The 21,470-nt window shown below is 36.0% G+C and overlaps 2 protein-coding genes across 3 annotated transcripts; both read right to left on the bottom strand.

Annotated features, from left to right (window-relative positions):
- Positions 1-221: 221 nt before the first annotated feature.
- Positions 222-10,168, bottom strand: LOC136814483 (macrophage mannose receptor 1-like). Its single transcript, XM_067071041.1, has 5 exons — positions 9,977-10,168; positions 6,895-7,054; positions 1,833-2,060; positions 982-1,191; positions 222-584 (listed from the first exon to the last, which is right to left on the bottom strand). Exons 1-5 carry the CDS (start codon positions 10,110-10,112, stop codon positions 263-265), a joined length of 1,056 nt encoding a protein of 351 aa, XP_066927142.1. The 5' UTR covers positions 10,113-10,168; the 3' UTR covers positions 222-262.
- Positions 10,169-17,248: 7,080 nt separating this feature from the next.
- Positions 17,249-19,570, bottom strand: LOC136814466 (nuclear transcription factor Y subunit beta-like). 2 transcript variants are annotated; one of them, XM_067071021.1, is made up of 2 exons: positions 18,784-19,570; positions 17,249-18,213 (listed from the first exon to the last, which is right to left on the bottom strand). In XM_067071021.1, the coding sequence occupies exons 1-2, from the start codon at positions 19,522-19,524 to the stop codon at positions 18,115-18,117; spliced, it is 840 nt and encodes a 279-aa protein (XP_066927122.1). In that variant the 5' UTR covers positions 19,525-19,570; the 3' UTR covers positions 17,249-18,114. The 2 variants fall into 2 exon arrangements, with proteins under 2 accessions (XP_066927122.1, XP_066927130.1); XM_067071029.1 differs by having other exon boundaries at positions 17,249-18,210.
- Positions 19,571-21,470: the final 1,900 nt, after the last annotated feature.

The raw sequence follows: 21,470 nt of genomic DNA, 5'->3' as shown, positions 1-21,470 counted from the left end.
TCAGCAAAAACAACCCTGTTATTTGAGGATTGCTAATTTAATTTAAAAAAATCAACTCGAAGTTATCTTAGGAATTTTTCTAATGACTTTCTATATTCAGAGTTATTCTTCATGCTCCTTTTATCCTTCATCTAAATAGATACTTGTTTACTTTGCGAGCTTTGGGCTAGAAAAAAAAGAAAATACGACAAATCCATATTTTATTAAATAACAAAGAATAATTAGCGACATGACCGGGTTTTTTCATTTTTCCTGGGTGATTCTATTTTCTGCAAGATTTGCAGTTGTTTTGTGTTCCTTGAATGGTTTTCGACATGGCTTGTGCGAGAGTTTGAAAACCATTTTTATCACAAAGGGTATTAGCTTCACAAACAAAACTGTGCGGTGTAGAACAATCAGCCACCAACTCAAAACACCCTGTTGTTGCACCAAAAGGGTCACCAAAACGAAATAAGACACAACCTACACTGCCAGGAGTTGGAGTAACTCCACCACACCAGTTTCGATAAGGCGAGAGGTCGTTATCAATCCATCGAAATTTCTTTTTCTCTTCCAAATCGTTAACCAGGCCAAGCCAAAATGCGCTAAAGATGAATTGAGAAAATGGAATTTCTTAATGTCCTACTAAATAACAGATTTTATAATTAGATAGCATTATTCAATATTTTACTCCATATTGATTTGATTACGCAAACCCCTGTGTCACAGACCCGCTGGGACCCCAATCCCGCTGGAAAATTGGACCAAAATTTTGTCCCGGTGAAAAAAATACACCACAGTTTGATTTCATCCCCACTTGAAATTCAATGGAAAAAAAATTGAAATCTATGAGCTAGGATCAAAAGAATCTCCATTGAGATTTTGATAGAAGGTTTCATCCCCACTCAGGGAAAAGGCTCCAACAGGACTGCGAGGCAGGATGTTTAGATACTGTAAGTTACAGCGATATTTCTTTCACCGACGAAACTATTCGAAACTTACTCTAACGATCTGAAAGATGTTTGATATTTCACAAATGCACACAGGTTTTCTTTGTGTGATTTCACAGTGATCAAATGTGCGTTTTTTTCCATGCAAGCCGCTTGAGCGTCTTCCCAGGAAAGTTGTTGATTGTCTTCGTCGATTTGGAAATATCTGGTTTTGACTTTTTCACATGCTTCTGACGCTACGCTAGGTGGTACGCTAGGTATGCTAGAATGAAGAAAATAAGGAAATCAGCATTCTGTGAATTATTCAAAAAAGAAATTGATCTCTCTACCTTAGTTCGCAGAGAAATTGAGTAAATCACCCGGGTGGGAAAAGTACGTTTCACAGTGGGAACATGAATTTTCCCATCACGTGGAAATTTCTTGCACGCTCCAAGGTGTGAAATGCTCTTTTCTCACCCGGATGATCTGCTCATTATTTTCTTCAGGTTGCTACAAGTTTTTTTTTATGATCGTAACGTTTATTAGCATACCAAGGCTCAAATCTGGAAAAACTTGAGCATCACCTAAGCATTATGCTGAGCCTCAGTTTACAAAATTTCAAAGCATTTAATCTCTGTAAATAATGCGTAATAACTGCATAATAAATTGCATAATGTGTAAGTTGCACCATTAGGTATAGCTTACATAAGCATATTGGAGGCTCAAAAAATTCGTTTCGCCAAGCATGACGAGGTAAAATGTCTCACAAAGTTGATTATAGCTGATAAAAAGTAACTTTCGTGTTTGCCCTAAAGCAAGGTGTCCACATAAAACTAGATATATTTTGTGGGACGAAAAAACTCCGCGACAAACTTTTTTCTTCCAGTAGACACCCAATTGACAAAAAAATTCAATATTACTTACGATACTTCACAAATTACATCTTCGTTTTTGCTACATCTTTGGTCCTCGAGTTTAATTGGATCCTTATCTAACGCGACACATCTTGGAACTGAATCACTGGAGGACGGATTATCGTCGAAAAAAATGTCGAGAGTCAGTGGGGCACCATTGATCCATTTAAAGTCGGATGGCACTGGTGGGTTAGAAAGTGTTTCTGCTTTTAGTCCAATGTACCGGTCATCACTACCCCTGAAAAGTAGAATATTGTTGTTTCTTTAATTTGACGCGCCCTCTAATCATTAAGAGGAAATCATTTTCATTATTGAAATTAAATGTATCGAACTAAAGTCTGTCTCAATATTATCTGAAGCGGAGACAAAACAGGCTGCAACTCCAGAGAAATTCTCTTGGTTTTTAAAAAGCTTTTCTTAGAAATAATCGAAATAAACAGTGTAATTGATTTAGATTTCGTTTGACATTGAAGAGTAACTGATTCTGATATTTCTTTTTTGTGCGGAGAAAGAAGAAAACTTGCAAAATGAGACGAACAAATGTCAAGTTTCACATCTTCGTGCTCTTGTTTGTTTTGAAAATGGGAAGATCCGAATCGACAGCACGGAGCCTTTTCACAAACGAAGGCATTATCTAACCAAAGCCCATCATGCTTTCAGTCATACATCCGAGGATTGTTTAGTAAAACCTCTCACACAAAAAAAAGAACCCGATGATACCGATACGTGTTCAATTGAAGACTAGGAATTGATAAAGAAATATCGATCGGACGGTTCCTACAGTGGTGTTGCTATGTTCATTTGTACCAGTAATCGTATGGTTTGGAGTGCAATTAACGATTAATCACGAGTAGCAATGGAGAAAATAGTAATTTGCACGAGCGCGAAGGACGAGTGCAAATTACGATATTTTCTCCTTTGTTACGAGTGATTAATCGTTACTGTTTTTACCACAGATCTGTAAAACCCGAAGGGCTATATTTGCGGCTTTTATCGAAAAGTGAAGCCTAGGTTTGGAAGGATTTCCTACCAAAGTCACGTGACTAAAATATGCAATTTCACCGGTTTGAGAGATGTGAAATAGCGTTTGCCGCCTACTTTTTTTGATCTCGCGCTCCGAAAACAATTAAAGTGCTAGATCCTTCCCTTCGGGCTTTACAGATATCTGTGGTTTTTACCGCCGGAGCTTGATTTAAAAAGAGACTCATGTACAAACTCACGAAATTGACCAAAACCGAGCGTTAGACTTGAAGAAGGAGAAGAAGGAAAAGAAAAATTACCGTTTTAACAAATATTTCCTATATAGATAGGAAATATTTAGCAAAAAAGATCTTATTTTGAGAGTATAGATACTACTACCAAAGAAAAATCCCTCTGGAATATGAGTAAGCCTTATTTTACCAACAAAGGCTGTTACCAAGGCAAAATTGTCCTAGCTGAGAAAAATGACATTGTATCTGACGATCAAAAGATTGTTAACATATTTAATAAATACTTTAGAGACATTACAAGAACTCTACCCATTAAACATACTGGAAAGAATTTTGAAATATTCTCTGAGCCAGTTCTCGAAGGCCTTAATCACTTTTCAGATCACCCCAGTATCATTAAGATTAAAGCAGAGAATTGTAATGATAATCTCCAAGATATATTTCAATTTCAATGTGTAGATAATAACGAGGTTCGTAAAATCATCCTCTCGCTAAATCCAAGAAAATCTGTCAGTGGTGATTTACCGATAAATATCTTAAAATTATCAGTCGATATTTATTTAGATTTTATAACAAGCAATGCAACATTTGCAATTTTGCTGATGACAACACTATCGATATAGTATGTTATTTTGATGGGTGACTTCGACATAAACTACCTTGATAGAAATGATCCCGAAGATGAGAAACATTTTATAAACTTATCGGGGTTCGATCAGATGATCTCAAAGCCAACGAGGCTTACGGAAACATCTTCAACATTAATTGACCCTGCCTTAACCACCGATAAAGAAAAAATATCTGATGAAATTGTCATCCCGCTATCCCTCAGCGATCATGACATGATTGATATTGTTCAAAAGAGACACCATCAACGGTACGAACCGAAAACCATCAAATGTCGCAACTTTTCCAGATATAACCTAGATTTAATGAACGAAGATCTTCGCCAAGCAGGCTGGAACCTTGTTTATGAACAAGATGACCCAAACAAAGCCTGGGAAATATTCAAAATCATCACTTCAAACATTTTCAATCGTCACGCTCTGTTAATCGCAAAACGAATCAAAGGTTGTCCATGTCCATCATATTACGGTAACAAGTGCCAAAGAAAAAGCCAATATGTTTTGCAATTACTTTGCTGATGTGGCACGAAATCTGAAGAAGAAATGCCCCTCGTCGACTCCGTCTGGAGTCCAATCAAAAGATTTCCCATCTGCACCGACAAAAGTTTCAAGTTTAATCCAGTAGAAAGCGACGAAATCTTCAAACTCCTCCAAGGACTCAAAACGCAAAAAAGCTGCTGGTATCGATTGACAATTCACTAGCACACGGCATCATCAACATTCAAACAGACTGGAAGCAAGCTTAAATCACCCACTCTTCAAATCCGGTTCTTTCTTTTCAGCGGAAACTACCGCCCCATTTCCATCCTTCCGGTAATTTCCAAAATCGCAGAAAAAATTGTACAAAAACAATTAACACACCACCTCGAAGAAAACCACCTACTTACTGATCAGCAGTTCGGCTTTAGAAAACTAACTTTCGTTTGAACTAACTATTCAAACGAAATGGCAGTCAACCTTTTCATTGACAGCATCTGAAGTCGACAAAGGGAAGTACATCGGTGCATTGTTCTTAGACTTATCCAACCATAAGTCATGGATCACTACTACAAAAACTTCCATCGTACGGGATAAAAGATACCGAGCTAGGTTGGTTCCAAGACTACCTGTTTAATCGCCAGCAATTGGTAATATACGATAAAGAGACCTCTGATCCCAGTGCTGTCAACTGCGGTGTTCCCCAAGGAAGATTTCTGGAACCACTTTTGTTTCTCCTGTTCTTCAACGACTTCCCCTCGAATGTTTGACAACCTGCAATACCGTCATGTTTGCCGACGATACCGTCATCTTTTCGTCCGTAAAAACGTCGGAGGAAGTCAACAATACCCTGAATGCTGAGATCACCAACGTCCAACACTTTTTCGCTGACAACGAACTGATAATCAATTTGAAAAAAGGAAAAACTGAACCGGTGAAATGAAATTTCGCCAAAATCAACCCGCTTAAAGTATTAAGAAATTTTAATTTTCAAAGCGTTATTACTGTTATCATAGTATAAGAAAGCCGCGGCTTTCTTATACTATGCTGTTATATAAAACAGGTTAAAATTTTTGTCTAGTTGACTATAAAATAGGCTCTTTTTTATGACTGTTCAAGTCAACTTTGGGCTATGTTCATTGAAAAATATATTTTGAATAATGGTTAACTGTAGTGAGATACAATATACACGTTTTTTCGAATTAGTTCTTTGCTTAGCTTTGCTTCGATCTCATGTAAATTTGCACAAATAAAATCAAGTAAACAAAACAGAAAGTGGCCGTACGACAAGCAATTCTAGCACATTTCCCCATTTTGACATACTCTATGGGTCATTTTAACAGTCGAAAATGCTATAATAAGAAGACAATTTTTTAATCTTATTTCTTTTGTTGAATTCAAAATAGAAAAGATATGGTTTGCCAAGTTTCGGTGTCTAGATCACGAGATAATTCACTTTTAAGGTGGGTAAATATGCTGAATAACTGCTGACACAGCAAAAAATATCGATAATTCTAAATCTTCGAATCAAAATATCTCGATATCTAAACATAGAAGCTCGATGCACCATACCATTTTTGGATACTACTAATTCAGGATATTCCAGATGCGAGACTTTTTCTGAAAATGTCCTCAGAAAAATGCTGACATTATCGGGAAAATGCCCAAAACGTCGATTTTTCGCCTTAAAAGGCAATTCTCGGCACCAATTGGTCGAAACTTAACAAATAACACCATTTTCTTTATCTATTTTTCCCGCTGATTCCGTTGGTGGCATAAATTATTTGATATTCAGACTTATCAATTTACTCGAAAACTTTTTTAATTAATTCTGCACCCTATTAAGAACACAATATCAAAAATTTGATCTGATCTAAGAGGTACCCTACAAAAACCTGTTTTAAGGCATTTTCTTAATGTCGGACGCTGGCCTATTAGAGCGCTGTAACTTTTTCTCAAAGCGCGGGAGGGTACTACCCTTGCCCACCGACGGGCGTGTGCTGCTGGGGGTGTGCATTTTTGCGAAAAAAGTGACCCTGCATTCCGACTGAATTTCAAAGATTTTCTCAAATTGTCCTCCTTTTTTCTCAAATTTCCGTGAAAAGGTACCCTACGAGGGACTGATTTTTCTTTTTTTGCGTTTTTTGTGACCCTACATACCCTGACCAGCGGTACATCCCTGTACCCCTTTTTGCCCAAGTACGCCCCAGGGCTCCAAGATAGAAATCTAAGGTGGATTTTGCAAAGTAAGCCCTTACGTATATTCAGGATTGTTTACAATAAAGTCCACGTATAGGCGTAACGGAAGGGACAAAATTGGTGACCATCCCCAATTAAAGTACCTTATTTTTAAAAAATATATCCAAAAAGTAAGATGATAGCATTAAAAATGGCCTAAAAGTGCTTCTTTATGATGGTGTATCATATTACAGCAATGGAAGTTTACATATGGGGATGATTTCCATGAAAATTAGATACTGTAGCCTAACGGAAGGGACAAAATCAAGAGACCAAAATCCTTATAGTTATAAATGAAAAAACCTGATAGCTTCAGAGAGGAAAGCTAAATCAGACTTCAATATATTGGAAAAATTTTATTTTTATGAAGGTGCCATTTTCTGAATTTAAAGGGGCTTCACACCATGAAACTCAAATCAAAAAAAATATTTATCAACTTGACCTTGCCTTTCAAAATATACACAGAGAAAGTTTAAAAACGTTACGGAAGGGACAGTGTACAAAAAAATGTGGCCTTTACCCATATTCAGGATTGTTTACAATAAAGCCCAGCTCTTCTTGAGTTTCTATAACAACAACATCAAATGGTCTTCCATTGAATGGCGGTAGTGCTTGACATTCTGCCCTTACTGTATCAAAGTCGTCCTCGTCATCGCCAAAGTAATACGGTTTTCCCGTAGCTTAAAAAAAAAACAAAAAAACAAGAAATTATAAAGCCTATCCATTACTACCAGTAATGCGTGACATCACGATTTGTGAAACAATTTTACAGAGCATTATGAATTAAATGAATTAAAAAACTTTTTTTGGGCCTACCTGGAGGTTGAGATCCTATAAATTAACCGTCGTCCGTTTGTTCGTTAAAGTCTGTCTCAAAATAGTTTGCAGCTGAGACAAAAATGGCTGTAACTTTTGATAGAATTCGAATTAGATAGGTTTTGTGCCCATTGAAAAGATATTTGTGAGTGGAATATTATCAAGTAAAAAATTTGAGAAAAAAACCGGAAAATGAAAGTGGAAAATGAAGAAGAAAAAAATCTACTTCTTGTAGAAATGTGGCATGAATAATTACCTAATTCACAGGAGTGATTCTTCAATCTTTGACCATCATCAGTGTGAAAAAAAATTTTTCAAAAATATTCATTCAATCAAAAGAAAGATATCAAGCAAAGTTTATTGCTGTTTGATCGACAAAATGCTGTTTTTTGTCGTTTTTTACTACTTTATAGAGTCAACCAGCAATAAACTTTGTTTGATATCTTTTGATTGAATAAATATTTTTGAAAAATTTTTTGACAGTGATGATGATCTAAGATTGAAGAATCACTCCTGTGAAAATGGTAATTATACCACATTTCTACAAGAAATTGATTTTTTTCTTCTTCATTTTTCATTTTCATTTTCCTTTTTTTTCTCAATTCTTTTACTTGATAATATTCCACTCACGAATATCTTTTTAACAAGCACAAAATCGCAACTTGATTCAAATTCTATCAAAGGTTACAGCCATTTTTGTCTCCAGCTGCAAATTATTTTGAGACAGACTTTAGTTAGTTATTAGCTTTTATCAAGATTGGCTCATAGGAATTTTATGATCATTGACATAATGCACAAAAATGAGGTTTTTGAATGAGTTTGAATCATTAAATGTTTCTGAATTTTTGTATTTGAGTAGACTATTGTCCTAGGTAAAAGATGGCCAAAACAGATTTTTGTAGAAAAAAAATCTCTGCTCAGAATTTAACATTGTTGCTAGTTTCTACTTTCAATTATCATTGTTCTCAAGGGGGAGTTTCTAAACTTCGACCAGAAATGACGACCACGACCGGCGACCACGTCCAGTGACCAGATAAATTTGGGTTATCGAGTTTTTCCCTTTCTCCAACGTAGAGTGTCTCTCCAAATATTTGAATATATATCATATTGAAGAGTAAGCTCACCCCTGTCTCATCTATTTAAAGCCACGTGCCAAATACGTAAAACAACCATTTCGACCAGTGGCGGCCTGGCAGGGGGTGCAGGGTGTGCAGTGCACCACCCAGAAAGATCTGAGAGGGGCGCCAAAAGAGCTTTTCAATGGGGCGCCAAAATTTTTTTGATGTTTAATTGGGCAACTTGGCGCCCAACAAGATTAATTTTTTTCGCCTGCGGCGCTTTATTTTACCCTCTTTCATCCTTTCTCTTGAATTTTTTCTAAACATTATTTATAGCAAACTCGATTCGACTCAAATTTATTCCTCACTTTCCCCTAGTTACAAATGCTCACCCCCAAAATGAGAGATTCCCAAAATGATCAAAACTTGTTGATTCTCCCTGTGGTTTTTGTGGTCTTATACTGACTAACTTTCTCTGTTTTAAAAGATCTTTTAAGCTGTTTGACCTTTTTTACATCAAAAATTTTTGCCTGCGGCGCCTAATTTTAACGAACCCTTCCACCCACCTTCTGTGTTTTTGGGCCCTCTTTCAGCCATTTATCTTTAATGGAGAGTAAAGTAAGACCAGCGGCGCAAAAAATTAAACATTTTCAGGTTATTTTTCTAATAACAGTTTTAGAAAGCAAAAATATAGACTAAATCGACTTACCAGGTATAAAATTTCCATTTCAAAGATTATGGGCGTTACTTTCAACCAGTCAGCTCTTACAGTTTAATATTTTCACTTAGTGATGGAGGGCACAAATAAGGACAAAAAAACCGGGGCGCCAATTTCATAGTTTGCACCACCAAGAAAGATTAAGCCAGGCCGCTACTGATTTCGACGCTCCTGGAGCTTGATTATGATGTCAATTTCTATCCTTTTGTATTATCAGCATCAAAATAATTAGTGGCACAAAATTTTTTTGAATGGTTCGAGAAGCTTTGTATTTGATCATCAGATTATTATTTCTCTCGAAATTAGTCATTTTGTCAGCATAAAGACAATAGAATAATTGATTAGATTCATCTAATTTCTAATCTCTAAAACTGGCCTTCCCACTTTTTTCGTACTGACAAGTTCTATCTATTCATACTAAAGGCATCTCATTTAGCATAATTAAAATATTTGGTACGTAACAAAGCTTACAAACATCATACTTAATGACCCTGTCAATATTTTTGTCAATTAGGGTCACTTTGTCAAGAAAATGACTGGTTTCTTCAAAGGTCACTTTTTAGTATTCTGAGGATACTTGATACTTGATACTTGAGCAGATAAACTCGATAATCCAAATTTATATGGTTGCCGGTCGTGGTCGCCATTTCTGGTCGATGTTTAGAAACTCCCGTTCTCAAGGTTCGTTCGTTCGTTCGAAAGATCAGTGTAATACAATGATTATGCTAGGCTGAATAAACTAAGTGTTAAGAATATCTTGAAAATACCTGGGTGGTGAGATTTTGCGAATTGAGATGAATAAAGGGTGGAAGAAATCCGAAGGAAACATGGATTAAACAGGAGATCCAGAATACATAAATCCCATTTTTTGATCATTTTATAATAAGAAAAATTTTATGACAATTAAGATTGTATTAAGAATATCTCACCCCCAGATTTGGAAAATTCCTAAGAATACTTCACCCTTTACCAGTAAAAAACACTATTCTTATAAAAAAGCGTGTACTTACGGTGGTCGCAAGACCATTGTCCACCTGTAACACCTGCCCCGTCCCCTGTTGAAATAAAATCTTGACAAGATTGCTGCTGACCTCCTACTAAAAGAAAGTTTGTTGCCAATATTACAATATTCGAGATTAAATTCATTCTGAAGATTTAAGATCCAAATACCTTCAAGTTTAAATTGATAAACTTAATGGTGAATTTTTATGACTTCAGTTTGTCTTTTATAGGCTCGGTGAACTGGTGACGATTCAAAGGGTAGAGAGGCTAATTGAGTGGATTAGTGTTACGGTTTTCCGTTCCTTTGCGAAGTTTACGTAATGCTTTCCTTTTACAAGAAGGATAATTATACAATTATATGATAGTTATGATAATTATAATTATATGATTGTATTAATTGTGTCCCATGTAATGTCGGTAAAGAAGCATCGGTTTCCTTGTATCGGTTATATATAGGGTGTCCATTTCATTTTACAACTGGATGTGAAATGTTGCAAAAAGTTTTTTCAGAATACTCTTAAACTGAAAAAATAAAATAAGCTACACGTTTTTTTTTTATAAGAACAAACTATATAAGAACATAAGGCTTCGAGGCCCAAAAATTTAAGAACATTCTAAGAACATACTCAAGGCTTTGGAGACTTAAAAACATGCAATTTCTTAAGAAATTACATCAAAATGCTCAAAAAATGCTGAAAATAAGAACATTTTAAGAACATTTTTAGGCTTCAAATCCAAAAAACTAAGAACATCCGAAGGCTTCGAAATTTTTTGACGTTCTTATAAAAAAAAACGTGTACACTGTATTTGATTCCTTGTGGTTAATTTATTCGACTGTGAGAGATACTCTAGTGCTGTTTAGATCTTACCCTCGGTCTAATTTTCAGCTATCAACACTCTAAGTAAACGTCTTTTAGAACATTTCAAGACTTTTGAAGCCTTCGGATGTTTTTGACTTTTTGTTTGAGTAAAAATCTTTTTAACATGTTCTTAATTTCTCCCCTTTTTGAGTATATTTTTGTCCATTTTCGTAAAAGAAATCGGACGCTTTAGAGTCCCTAATGTTTTTAACTTGTTCTTCCATAAAAGCATAATGTTTTTATATATTCGTTTTTATATTAAGTGTGCAAGTTGAAATGATATAAAATACGAGCAATCTGATTGGCTAAAAACGCGTACAAAAATGATGTATTTCATATTGTACCGTACAAATCAGACCGAAAAAGGGGTCTCGTAAGCGAGAGATCATATTTCGTACAATTTTATGATGCGCTACATCTTTATGACTTAATCTTTTTTCCAAGCAAAAAAGAATTTAAACCAAAAAGTGTAATCGCAGCGCGCGCAAGTAGAGACCGGTGTAGCGGATTATTTTAACTCCCTGCAAAAGATAACTCCCCAATTATAATGAACTAGTAAAAAAACACTCCCCTAGAGTAGAAATTTTCCAGAAAGTTATAACTCCCTTAGTAAATAATGGCTCCCCTTTATGGAAACCCTTTTCCTAAAGAGGTAGGGAGTTAAAAAAAACTAGTTGGATAAGACTCCCCGCCTACTCAAACGTCAAGCTAAAAGACTCTTATTGCATCAGAGGAATGTAAAGAGATGGAAAAACAGCTTCTTGAAAACAATCGAAAAACGGCTCGTCGTATACCAGGTCTCTTGCCCTTAAGGGAGTTTATGTCGAGTAAATAGGTTTCTTTTGTTGTCGCTTTAAAAAATCTGCATAATTTGCGTGTTGTGACAAAATTCTTTTGTTTCAAGCCTGATTATGCGCAAACTGTTAGGGCTAATATTTTGGGTACACCTCTCCTATACGAAAAGGTGCCTATATCTTCTTGCTCAGAATATCCTAGCGATTCTACTGATATAACCGCATCATGACCGCATATATGAAAATAACTACGTTAACCTAATCAATACATTGTGTCCCTTTATTGGATTCACTACTCTGTGTTGCCGAAGTCATCACAAATTTGCATTGTCAGATTCCGAACTTCAGACATTGAAAATGGATCATTTCACCTTTCTCAAGGCATGGTTTGTTATGGTACATGGCGTTGTAAATCCACCATTTTAATGTATGATTTTTCATCGAACTAGCCCTTTAAACGAATCATTGAAATCTTTTCAAATACAACGAATTAATACAAAAGCTTCTCTTGTGGCTTGCCCTTAAAAAACTAAAAAACTCGTAATAGAAAACGAAAAAAAAAACATAAGAAAAATTTCTATCACATTTCAAGCACATCTAGATACCCAAGGAACACGACAAACAAGTTTACCCAAATTCATCCATCCGACAACTTCAGGCTGCCTTAGATTTACTGGTATGTGCAATAGCAAACAGATTAGACTTTAGCTCAACTGAAATTAGCTGGAGTCATCATAAACCGGGGAGAGTCTAAATTTGTTAGGAAATATTAACTCTATGGAGTCATAATTTACTAGTTTTTAAGAACTGGGGAGTCATCATAAACTAGTCTGTTTTAACTGGGGAGTCACAATAATCTAGTTTATTATGACTCGGGAGTTATGATTTAGGAGACCCCCCAGTCGACCCTCAATTCACGTATTCACGCGCGAAAAAAACCATTTTCACGTTCACGTGATAATTTTGCTGTTAATTCTTTTGTTAAATGATTGTGACCTTATTAGGCTAAGTATGGCATTTTTATGGCCTCTTTTAAAGCTGTTTGACTTATTTCTATACCAAACATTTTCGCCAAAATGAAGTTTTTGCAGTTTTGTGATCTTATTTACGGTAGCGTCGACCCTTTAGGGCAATGTTTTAGGTCTGTCACGCCAAAGTTAGAAAGAACTACCACATCCCTGTGCCACAGACCCGGTGGACCCCCCCACCGCCCCGGTGAAAAAAAACGCTCCCGGTAGAAAAAAGATCCTTCAATTTCAACCCCACTGGGAAATTGATCGCGTTTTATCCCTATTAAAAATTGAATGGGAAAAATGGTGCCCCCCCAAACCATCCCCACTGGAATTTTTGAGCTGGAAACAATAGAGTTTCTATCCTCATTGGGATTCCGATAGAAATTTTCATCCCCACAGAGGGAAAATGTTCCACCAGGGTACTGAGACAGGGATGAACTACCTCTCTGACGTACACGGTGTTATAAACCCTGCCTGAATTTACTTGTTAAGGCAAATGCAAAGTTAAGCCTTAGCTTTAAGGATTTCCCGCCCAATTTTCTTCGTCGCAGACACATATAAAAATCTTTTAAATTGATAATAAATGTCAAATCGAGGTTCGCGGCCGAAAACATGATCTGGAAAGTCGCAGGCTTCAAAGAGATGGTGCAACCACAGGGCGCAAATTCCAGAGTTTGATCCCTGTCTCATAGAAAGAAATATCAATCTGAAAGAAGAACGCGAGCATAGCGAGCGCGAAAAATTTCGACAATTTTCGCTCTTTTATTGGTGAGAAAACGGTCTTAACACGCTATTGTTACCCAAGTATGCAATCTTGGTCACAAAATTCATTAAAATCTTTGATTATATTCAACACTGACTATTTACTGGCAAAAACCTGGTGAAGTACCTGTCGTACACGAAGCGGCGTCACAAGAGTTTTTTCTGAATGCTTGATGATGCATTCATACAAGAATTTTTATAATTACCTACTCATTGAAGGGGCAAATACCCTTCCCTGTCTCCAAGTTAGTGCGGTATCATTTTGTGTACTGCATTTAGTAACAACATAAGTGACTATTACATCAGTAGCGCCGACGGAGAAAATTTTCTCATTTAGACTTTAAAAGTTATAAAATGCGCCCTCAGGAAAATAAGGAAAAAAAATTTGTTTATCTTTGAACTTTATAAAGTTTTGATTATTTTGAATAACGCTACAATGACAATACGTCAATATGATATGGAAAATTATGCGAGTGAAGCGAGCAAGAAAATTTTACAGATTTAGGTTTATTTAGTTTTGTTCTAGACAAAAATTTGCTTTTCACGTTCACGCTCAAAATCTGGATTCACGAATTCACGCTGGAAAAATCTTGTTTTCACGTTCACGCTGATATCTCGATTCACGTATTCACGCGCCGAAAAAGTCCAATTCACCTATTCACGACAGAAAAAAAGGTCATTCACGTGTCACGCCAAACCCTGGGGGAGCCCCATTTAGGGGAGTTAAAATTAACTGTGACACCGACCTTTATGTAACAGTTTTTTCAAGTTCCGATTGCTAGACTATAGTCACCATTTATCCATTCAAATTTGACTTCCGATTGTCGGAACTGTAACCCTCCTGTTATTTTTTTGACAACAATAGATTCTTAATAAAGAAGATAAAGTTTCTTGTTTCTTTATAAATCACTACCGACCCGAAAAACTCATCTATTTTTTCCGGATTAGATCGACAGGATAAAAAACTATAGGGCACTGTATTTGAAGATAAAGCTTGTGTATTTGTCCTTTAATAAAAAGAAGAAGCTGGAGCTGTAATCACATGCATCATATCACCCAATCACCCAATCAAATCACAAGGATGTAATGGAAAGATAAGAATCAAGTGTCATCTAGATACAAATACATACATATAATTTGACATTTATCAAAAAATATTTTTGGAGTTTTCTCCTGTACATATGGGAATCAACTCCTTTGAAAGAAATCGTTTTTTACTGCGATATCTATTATTCCCAGAAGTTTTATCTTCCTACTTGTATACTGGTATAACGTGTTTCACCTACCATGTTATGCTCTCAATCTGCAATGTTTTACTTTACTTACGATACTACCTAACATACCGAACCGAGGCTCATTTTCAACTATCAGAACTGGTGTCTTTCTTCGATAGAAAAGTGACAGTTAAGACATGCGCAGTAAAATTCTTAAATACGAGACCGTCGTCATAAGTTGAATCATAGACATATGAACAATGAAACTCACTGTTCATATGTCTATGGTTGAATTTAAGAGAGAAAGCCAAACTGCGATTCTCGAAAATAGCTCACTGATTCCAATCTGGAAAAATTTGATTGGCGATAGGTTAAGCCATTAAGCCAAATGTTTTAACCAGAAGAGCTTAAGTATAGTATAATGAATTGTTCGAAATCTCGAGAAGCAATTATTATATGATTTGTGTCGATACACTTCATAAATGTAAATGACACGATAAAAATTTTCTTTTTTAATGACTGAGAAAGGAGGCTGCTGACAAAGAAAGGGGAGAAAGTTCTTTTCCCAGGGTACTTGGGTAATTAGTCTCCCATAGGGTACGTTTTGGGGGGACTTTGGGGAAAAAAGTGGGAAATTTTAAAACAATTTTGGAACTTCAGTCCCGTTCAAGGCCACTTTTTTCGCAAATTTTGGCATATCAGTCCCACGTAGGGTTCATTTTTCAAACCTCAGCGGCACATCCCGTCGGTGGGCAAGGGTTCTTCTTTTCTTTAAAAGTGTTGTGTAAGCAATAGTAGGATGTTAATCGATGTATTTTAAAAAAGAGAAAGGGATCTGGCTATTCTCGAGTTATTACATTAGAACAAAAGTAAGACAGTCACTTAAGTATTCTGGCTAGGTGAAACCAGAAAAGACGATAAAAAGGACAGGATAGGTACAGGATAAAAACAAGAATCAACTGAGTTCTTTTTATGTAACTTTTTTATCTGTCTATTTACTCATTACGGTTTTCCGGCTTAAGAATCCGGATGAATACTGCTAGTTACACGCTTTTGTAAGAATACTTCACAAGAATGCCCCAAATAAAATTGGCCAAAAAGTTGCCATGGCATTTCTATCTTAATTATTTGAAAACCCTCAACCTTTGAAGCGAGCAATATTTTTTGAGAACTGTGAAAATTTTCAACTTTTTGTTTTGAGACTGTACTGTATAAGGTATTTTTTTCATCTCACATTTAGCCATTTCAAATACGACAAACTGAAGGCCAACACAGCTGATCACTTGGATCACCTACATTACCTAAACGACATTCTCCTTCTCAAAATCGATGTTCTCAACATGATCTTAACAGATCACATGGTGAACCGTTTACTCATTCCACTGTACATTTACAGTCTGCCATCTAAAGACGATTTGGTAGGCGAGAATGATCCCGATCGTGTCCACATCAGTAAATTGGTGGCTTTGTTTTTATTAGCTCAGGTAAGGAAAAAAGTAATTTTTTTGTTAAACTTGAACAAACTAAAACATAGTGTAAACCCCCCTCCTTCTTTAAGGGGGCATCCAACTTTTCAAGAAAGGCTTTATAGGAGGGGGAGGTAAAAAATGTAGAATGGGGGGTTGAGTTTTTAGGGGGTATTAAATATAAATAGGGGATAACAACTTTTTGGTAAAAATATGTATATCCTAAATTGGTCAAAGAATTGGGTATAGTCCACCAAATAGCAATGCAAATGGCAATTTTTTTGCCTGTGGCGCCATTTTATACCCTTTCTTACCATATAAATTTGAATTTTTTGGTATTAAACGGTTTGTGAACCACCGTTGTAGTTAGTACGGGTTCGAAAAATTTTTAAGATAGGGGGATGCATATAGGGGGATGCATGAGTACTCTCAACTTATAAATTCCAATTTTGCAAGAGTGCCGATTTAAAAAAGAAATACAAAGATAAATGGTCTCAATGGTAATTAAGTTAATATTGGAAAATTGAGTTGACTATTACATCATATGAAGTGTTTTTATAAGAACAATTATGATTGTTTATATATTGTAGAGATGACACTGCCATTGCAACAAAATTAAGTTTTAACAATCTGAATCCACTTACAAGCAACAACAATGGTAGGTTTATGGAAAACAATTTTCAAGTACCTTTTTTCATCCTAAAAATAATGTTGTGTTCCAATGAAAAAAACTTAACCTGACAAAAAATATGTCGGTCTGTTTTTTGAATCGAAAAATATATCAAAAATGTTGGATTTTCATTAAGTGAAATTTCATCAAACTAATTAAGACGGTCTCATGTGATATAGACAGAATAAAAATTCTCATTTAATTAAAAACGCTAAAAAAGAATGTCGAAAGACAAATGAAACTTTTATATGATTAAGCTATTTCAGAAAAAATTATACTCCACAAGTTGAGAACGTCATTTTGATTGGTCAAATTACCAGAATTTTGCCCAAAATTTTAGAGACCACGACCAGACTTTTGCATTTTCAAGATATTATGTCAGACTATCCTGTTTTTTTTTAACACCCCGCTCTTGGCAAAATAAGTGGCCTCCACGATAAGAGGGGGGGGGGGTAAATTTTTGTTTTGAACACGTCAAACGAAACATAGGGGGAGACAACATTCTTTTGTTTTTAATTTCATTCAAGGATATTTATTATAACAATTAATTAAATTTTACTTCTTTCCTTAATTCGCATACCAAACAATATATAGGCCAGCTCCTTTTGTCACACCATCATAAAAAAACATTAAACTTTTTTCCTACAATACAAAAAAACGTTGCATATTACATATTACGCGATAATATCATCGGTGTATAATATAGTATAGTGGCAAGTTTGTGTAGTAACTATAACATATAATTTAACTATATAACGTTTCACCATCATTTCATAATAAACAGTTTCAAAATTCCATCCATAAAATTTACCCATGTCGTTTTAAAAGTTTTTACATTTCAATTCCCCAGTGTCCCCTCAATGCTCCGGTGCCAGACTTATATCATACAACAAGCCACCGCAATCAAATCAACAACATTGCTTTTCAAGATTATACCAATCAAACAAATAAACAAGTTGTAACATCATAAAAAGATTACATCATAAAGATGATACATATTCTTGAGATTCCAACCAGGTTGTATATGTAGATCTTCCAAACAAAAGTCTTTTAGCAAAGAGGGTCCATGTCAAGAGTTTTAACGGTTAACTTTCCTCTATTAAAGTGTAACCATAAGTATCAATACTGCCGATAAAAGCGTGTGTGAATTTTCCAGCATTTTTAAACAAAGCTGTTATAATCAAAATTCAAAGCACTTCATCTCAATACTCAACAACATCGAAAATGTGTTTATTCTTAAAAGCTTACATTGTATAAACACCAATATTTTGTTCTTGTGTATCAATTACCGCTTCATCGTCAATATTTTTAACTCCAAAATAATTCATCAGGTTTCTTCTTCCAATTCATCTCCTTCTTCTTCTGCTTCATCTTGGTTGTTGATGTCTCCTTTGGTCTTTGATCAATTGTTCCAATGGTGAGATTTCATTCTGTCCCATACCGAACGTTGATGTCCAAATACTCTGCTTGATGTGCGAAAAAAAGAAAATTTTATGTTAAAAAAAAAAAAGAAAAAAAAGATAATCACAAAATCACATAAAACCGTATCATTGGGCTATTCAAGAAATAATCTGTAACCCCCCCCCGTCATGTTGAGGAGATGTGACGTCCAGGGTGGTCTGGAAAATAGAAAATTCAAGGGGTCTGTCTTATTCGAGTATAAAAATCCAGTCAGTAATATGAGGTGGAAAATCCAGGGTGGTCGGTAAAAACTAGGTCGAAAATCCAGGGAAGTCCAAAAAATGAGAAAAAAATCCAAGGCAAAAAAGGCCTCCTTAACATCGGGGGTACTATTTTTTTTTGGAATAGCCCATTGACACTGTTGAAGAAAAGCAATGTTACCAGAACCGTCAAAATCTAAATAGTTTTTAAAGATTTTTACTAGGTTTTAAACATTTAAATTTCTGACAACATTTTTTCAAATTAGTGCCCTAAAAAGACATCCTGTTAAAATAGCAGATGATATTTAGTGGCAATGGAACTACACCAATACATATTTCTTTTTTTATAGTGTCTTAATATTAAACACGACATACCCTAGACTCTCCCATAGGATCTGGAATTCCCGGAGGTGGGCCATTCCAAGACCGTTGTGCCACTGCCGGTGAGCCACCAAACGGCTGCTGCATCAATGCACTTTGAGGAGCCATTGATTGCTGGGGAGGTGGAGCTTGGCGGATATTTTGACCAATGGCACCGAAGTTAGACTGGTGCGGTGCTTGAGGCATGAATTGCTGTGAGACGAAATGTTGAGCAGGCTGGGGCGGTTTAGGTGTTATGAAGTTGTTGTGCATAGGTGAAGTTTCCATAACAATAGAGCCAAAAGAGAGGGCGTTGTTGAAAGTTCCACCCTGCTGTTGAACGCCTCTTTGTTGGGCGGGAGGTGGTCGGTGTTGAGCGGGGTGTTGAGCTAACATGTTGTCAGCATGAACGGGTTGTGATTTGAACCACATGCCAGATCTCATAGAGGGCGGTTGTTGGGCGTTATTAACCTGTTGCTGCATCAAGACTTGCGGAGCACTAGGCTGTGTTTGTTGGGGTGGAGGTTTACTTATTTGAAATCCACGCATTTGTTCGTTCATTTGTCGGAACTCAGGCGAGTGCTGAGGCGCAGATTTAGACAAGTTTCCAGCTAGTTGAGCAGAGATGTCAAAAGTGGGAGTTTCGAGAGAGCGAGCAACCGCTTCTTGTTGTTGGTGATTGTGAATACCAGAAGAAGGGTAGATGTCAGGTGTTGGTCGCGATTCTTTGAACATACCAACACTGGTTAAAGGCATACTTGGTGAACCGACACTCAAGTTATCAGCTGAAAGTAGAAAAATAGATAAAATAACATGAAAACCCGTCTTATTTTCCACTGTTGTTTAGGCTCTGCTGTGTTGTTTCGCATACAAAGAAAAAAATTACGATTTTCCCGTCATAACAGAAATCTTGACTATATAATCAATCTACCTGATAATCGGTCGAACTATAAAGATTTTAAAGAAAGAAGACAATTTAAAAGGGCTAGGCAGCAAGAAAACATGAAGGGCTTGAATTCAGAGCATAAAGTTTATTAAATCTTGAAAGAGACAAATATTTTATAAATCTTTTTTCTTATAAGAAAAAACTATATAAGACATATAAGAAACAATGTTGCAGCCGACGCTAATAACCAAAATTCAATCCAATTTTCAATCCAATTTTAGTACGTTGCGTTTTTGAAAATCAAAATATAAAGTGATTCATTCAACCAGGTTCGTCTCTTATAGGAACTTCTTGTATTTGAGGGATCGGTACTCTCTGTTCAGCCTCGATCTGAGACCGATGTCTGAATATAAACGAGCTTAATCTTCTGTAATATTGTCTCAATAATCGCCGACATTGACGGTTTTTGGCTAGAAATGCCACCGCATTGAAAATACCGTTAATGTTGAGGAGTAATAGGGACCCAAACATATGTATACTAGAAAACCATAGTTCATCCGATTTGAGTAGTACCATTTTCTTCAAAATATGAGACGCAACTAATAAGGGGATGTTGGTGAAAAGATAGATAGCGATGTAAATTGAAGCCATTCGAGTGAGTTTCCGTGTGCCCCTAAAGACATTATTGTTCCTTTGAGCCATTCGTAATTTGTAGATAGATATTAAGTAGAAGACTATGGTTAAAACGTAAATGAAAGAATTGATTGGGTTGGTCATAGATAAAGCTTTGTCAGGGCATTTTACCGATAATCCAAAAATCCATATTATTGTTATGACTAAGACTATTGTTGATTGAATAACCAATGCTATTTTGAATCTGTTTGCGTTGAATTTTGTGGAATATTCTTGTATCCATAGAACACGCATCAATCGATCAAAAGCGATAACAGTGATTAAGGTAAACTGGCTTGAAACCAAAAATATATTCATTATTAATATAACTCCTTTTGTTATACACGGGAGATACTCACTTTGTCCGATATATAAGGCATGTCCGGTATTTGCGATCACAGAATGAAACAAATCGTAAATAGACAGGATAAAGATCAGTCTAGTGGATTGGTTTGAGAGTTGACGGGTTTTGGTGACCAACCAAATAACCAAGGTGTTTGAAAGAACACCGATCACACCAAGAAGGATGAAAGGAATGGTTAAAAAGATACGAACTTTTCTCGGAGCTTCTTCAATATCATCCATAACTTGAACACAATACATTTGCTGTGTGATATTCATTGTCGTTGTTGAATTCGTTTCGGTTACGTTGGAAACCATGACAAAAAGTCAAATAGTTTGGAAAATCGAATGTTTTGGAAAATCAATTATGTTTTGGAGAATCGAATATTCTGGAAATCAAGTGATTTGGAAAACAATGGTTCCACTATCCACGGTTAAACTCGGCTGGGTTGCTGGCGATCTCTCTAAGTTTCGTTTCTTAGTAATAGGTCTTTTGCATGCAACTACCTAGAGTTCCAGATCCCTTTTCACTTAAGAAACAACTGTCCAAAAAAACAAACTTGTAAAGCATTGATGTTAGCGAATTCTTTGTTCTCTCTGTCTAGTCTGTTCTTTAACATCTGTGTATGCAACCGTCAGTCTGTGCCACTAACTCGATCGGGAAGATTCTTCCAAAATTGGAAGATTCTTCCGAAATGGGAAGAATCCTCCCGAACGGGAAATTAACTTAACACCCAAACGGGTTAACGGACTTCCAGATCGGGAAGAAGCGAGAAACTAAGGAAAACTCGATCTGATTGGA

Source organism: Clytia hemisphaerica, unplaced genomic scaffold (assembly GCF_902728285.1).
Source record: "Clytia hemisphaerica strain Z4C2 unplaced genomic scaffold, Clytia hemisphaerica genome assembly, whole genome shotgun sequence".
Classification (NCBI taxonomy): Eukaryota; Metazoa; Cnidaria; class Hydrozoa; order Leptothecata; family Clytiidae; genus Clytia; species Clytia hemisphaerica.
Note: the sequence above shows the minus strand (reverse complement) of the source record. Positions and strands in the feature narration are given on the sequence as shown.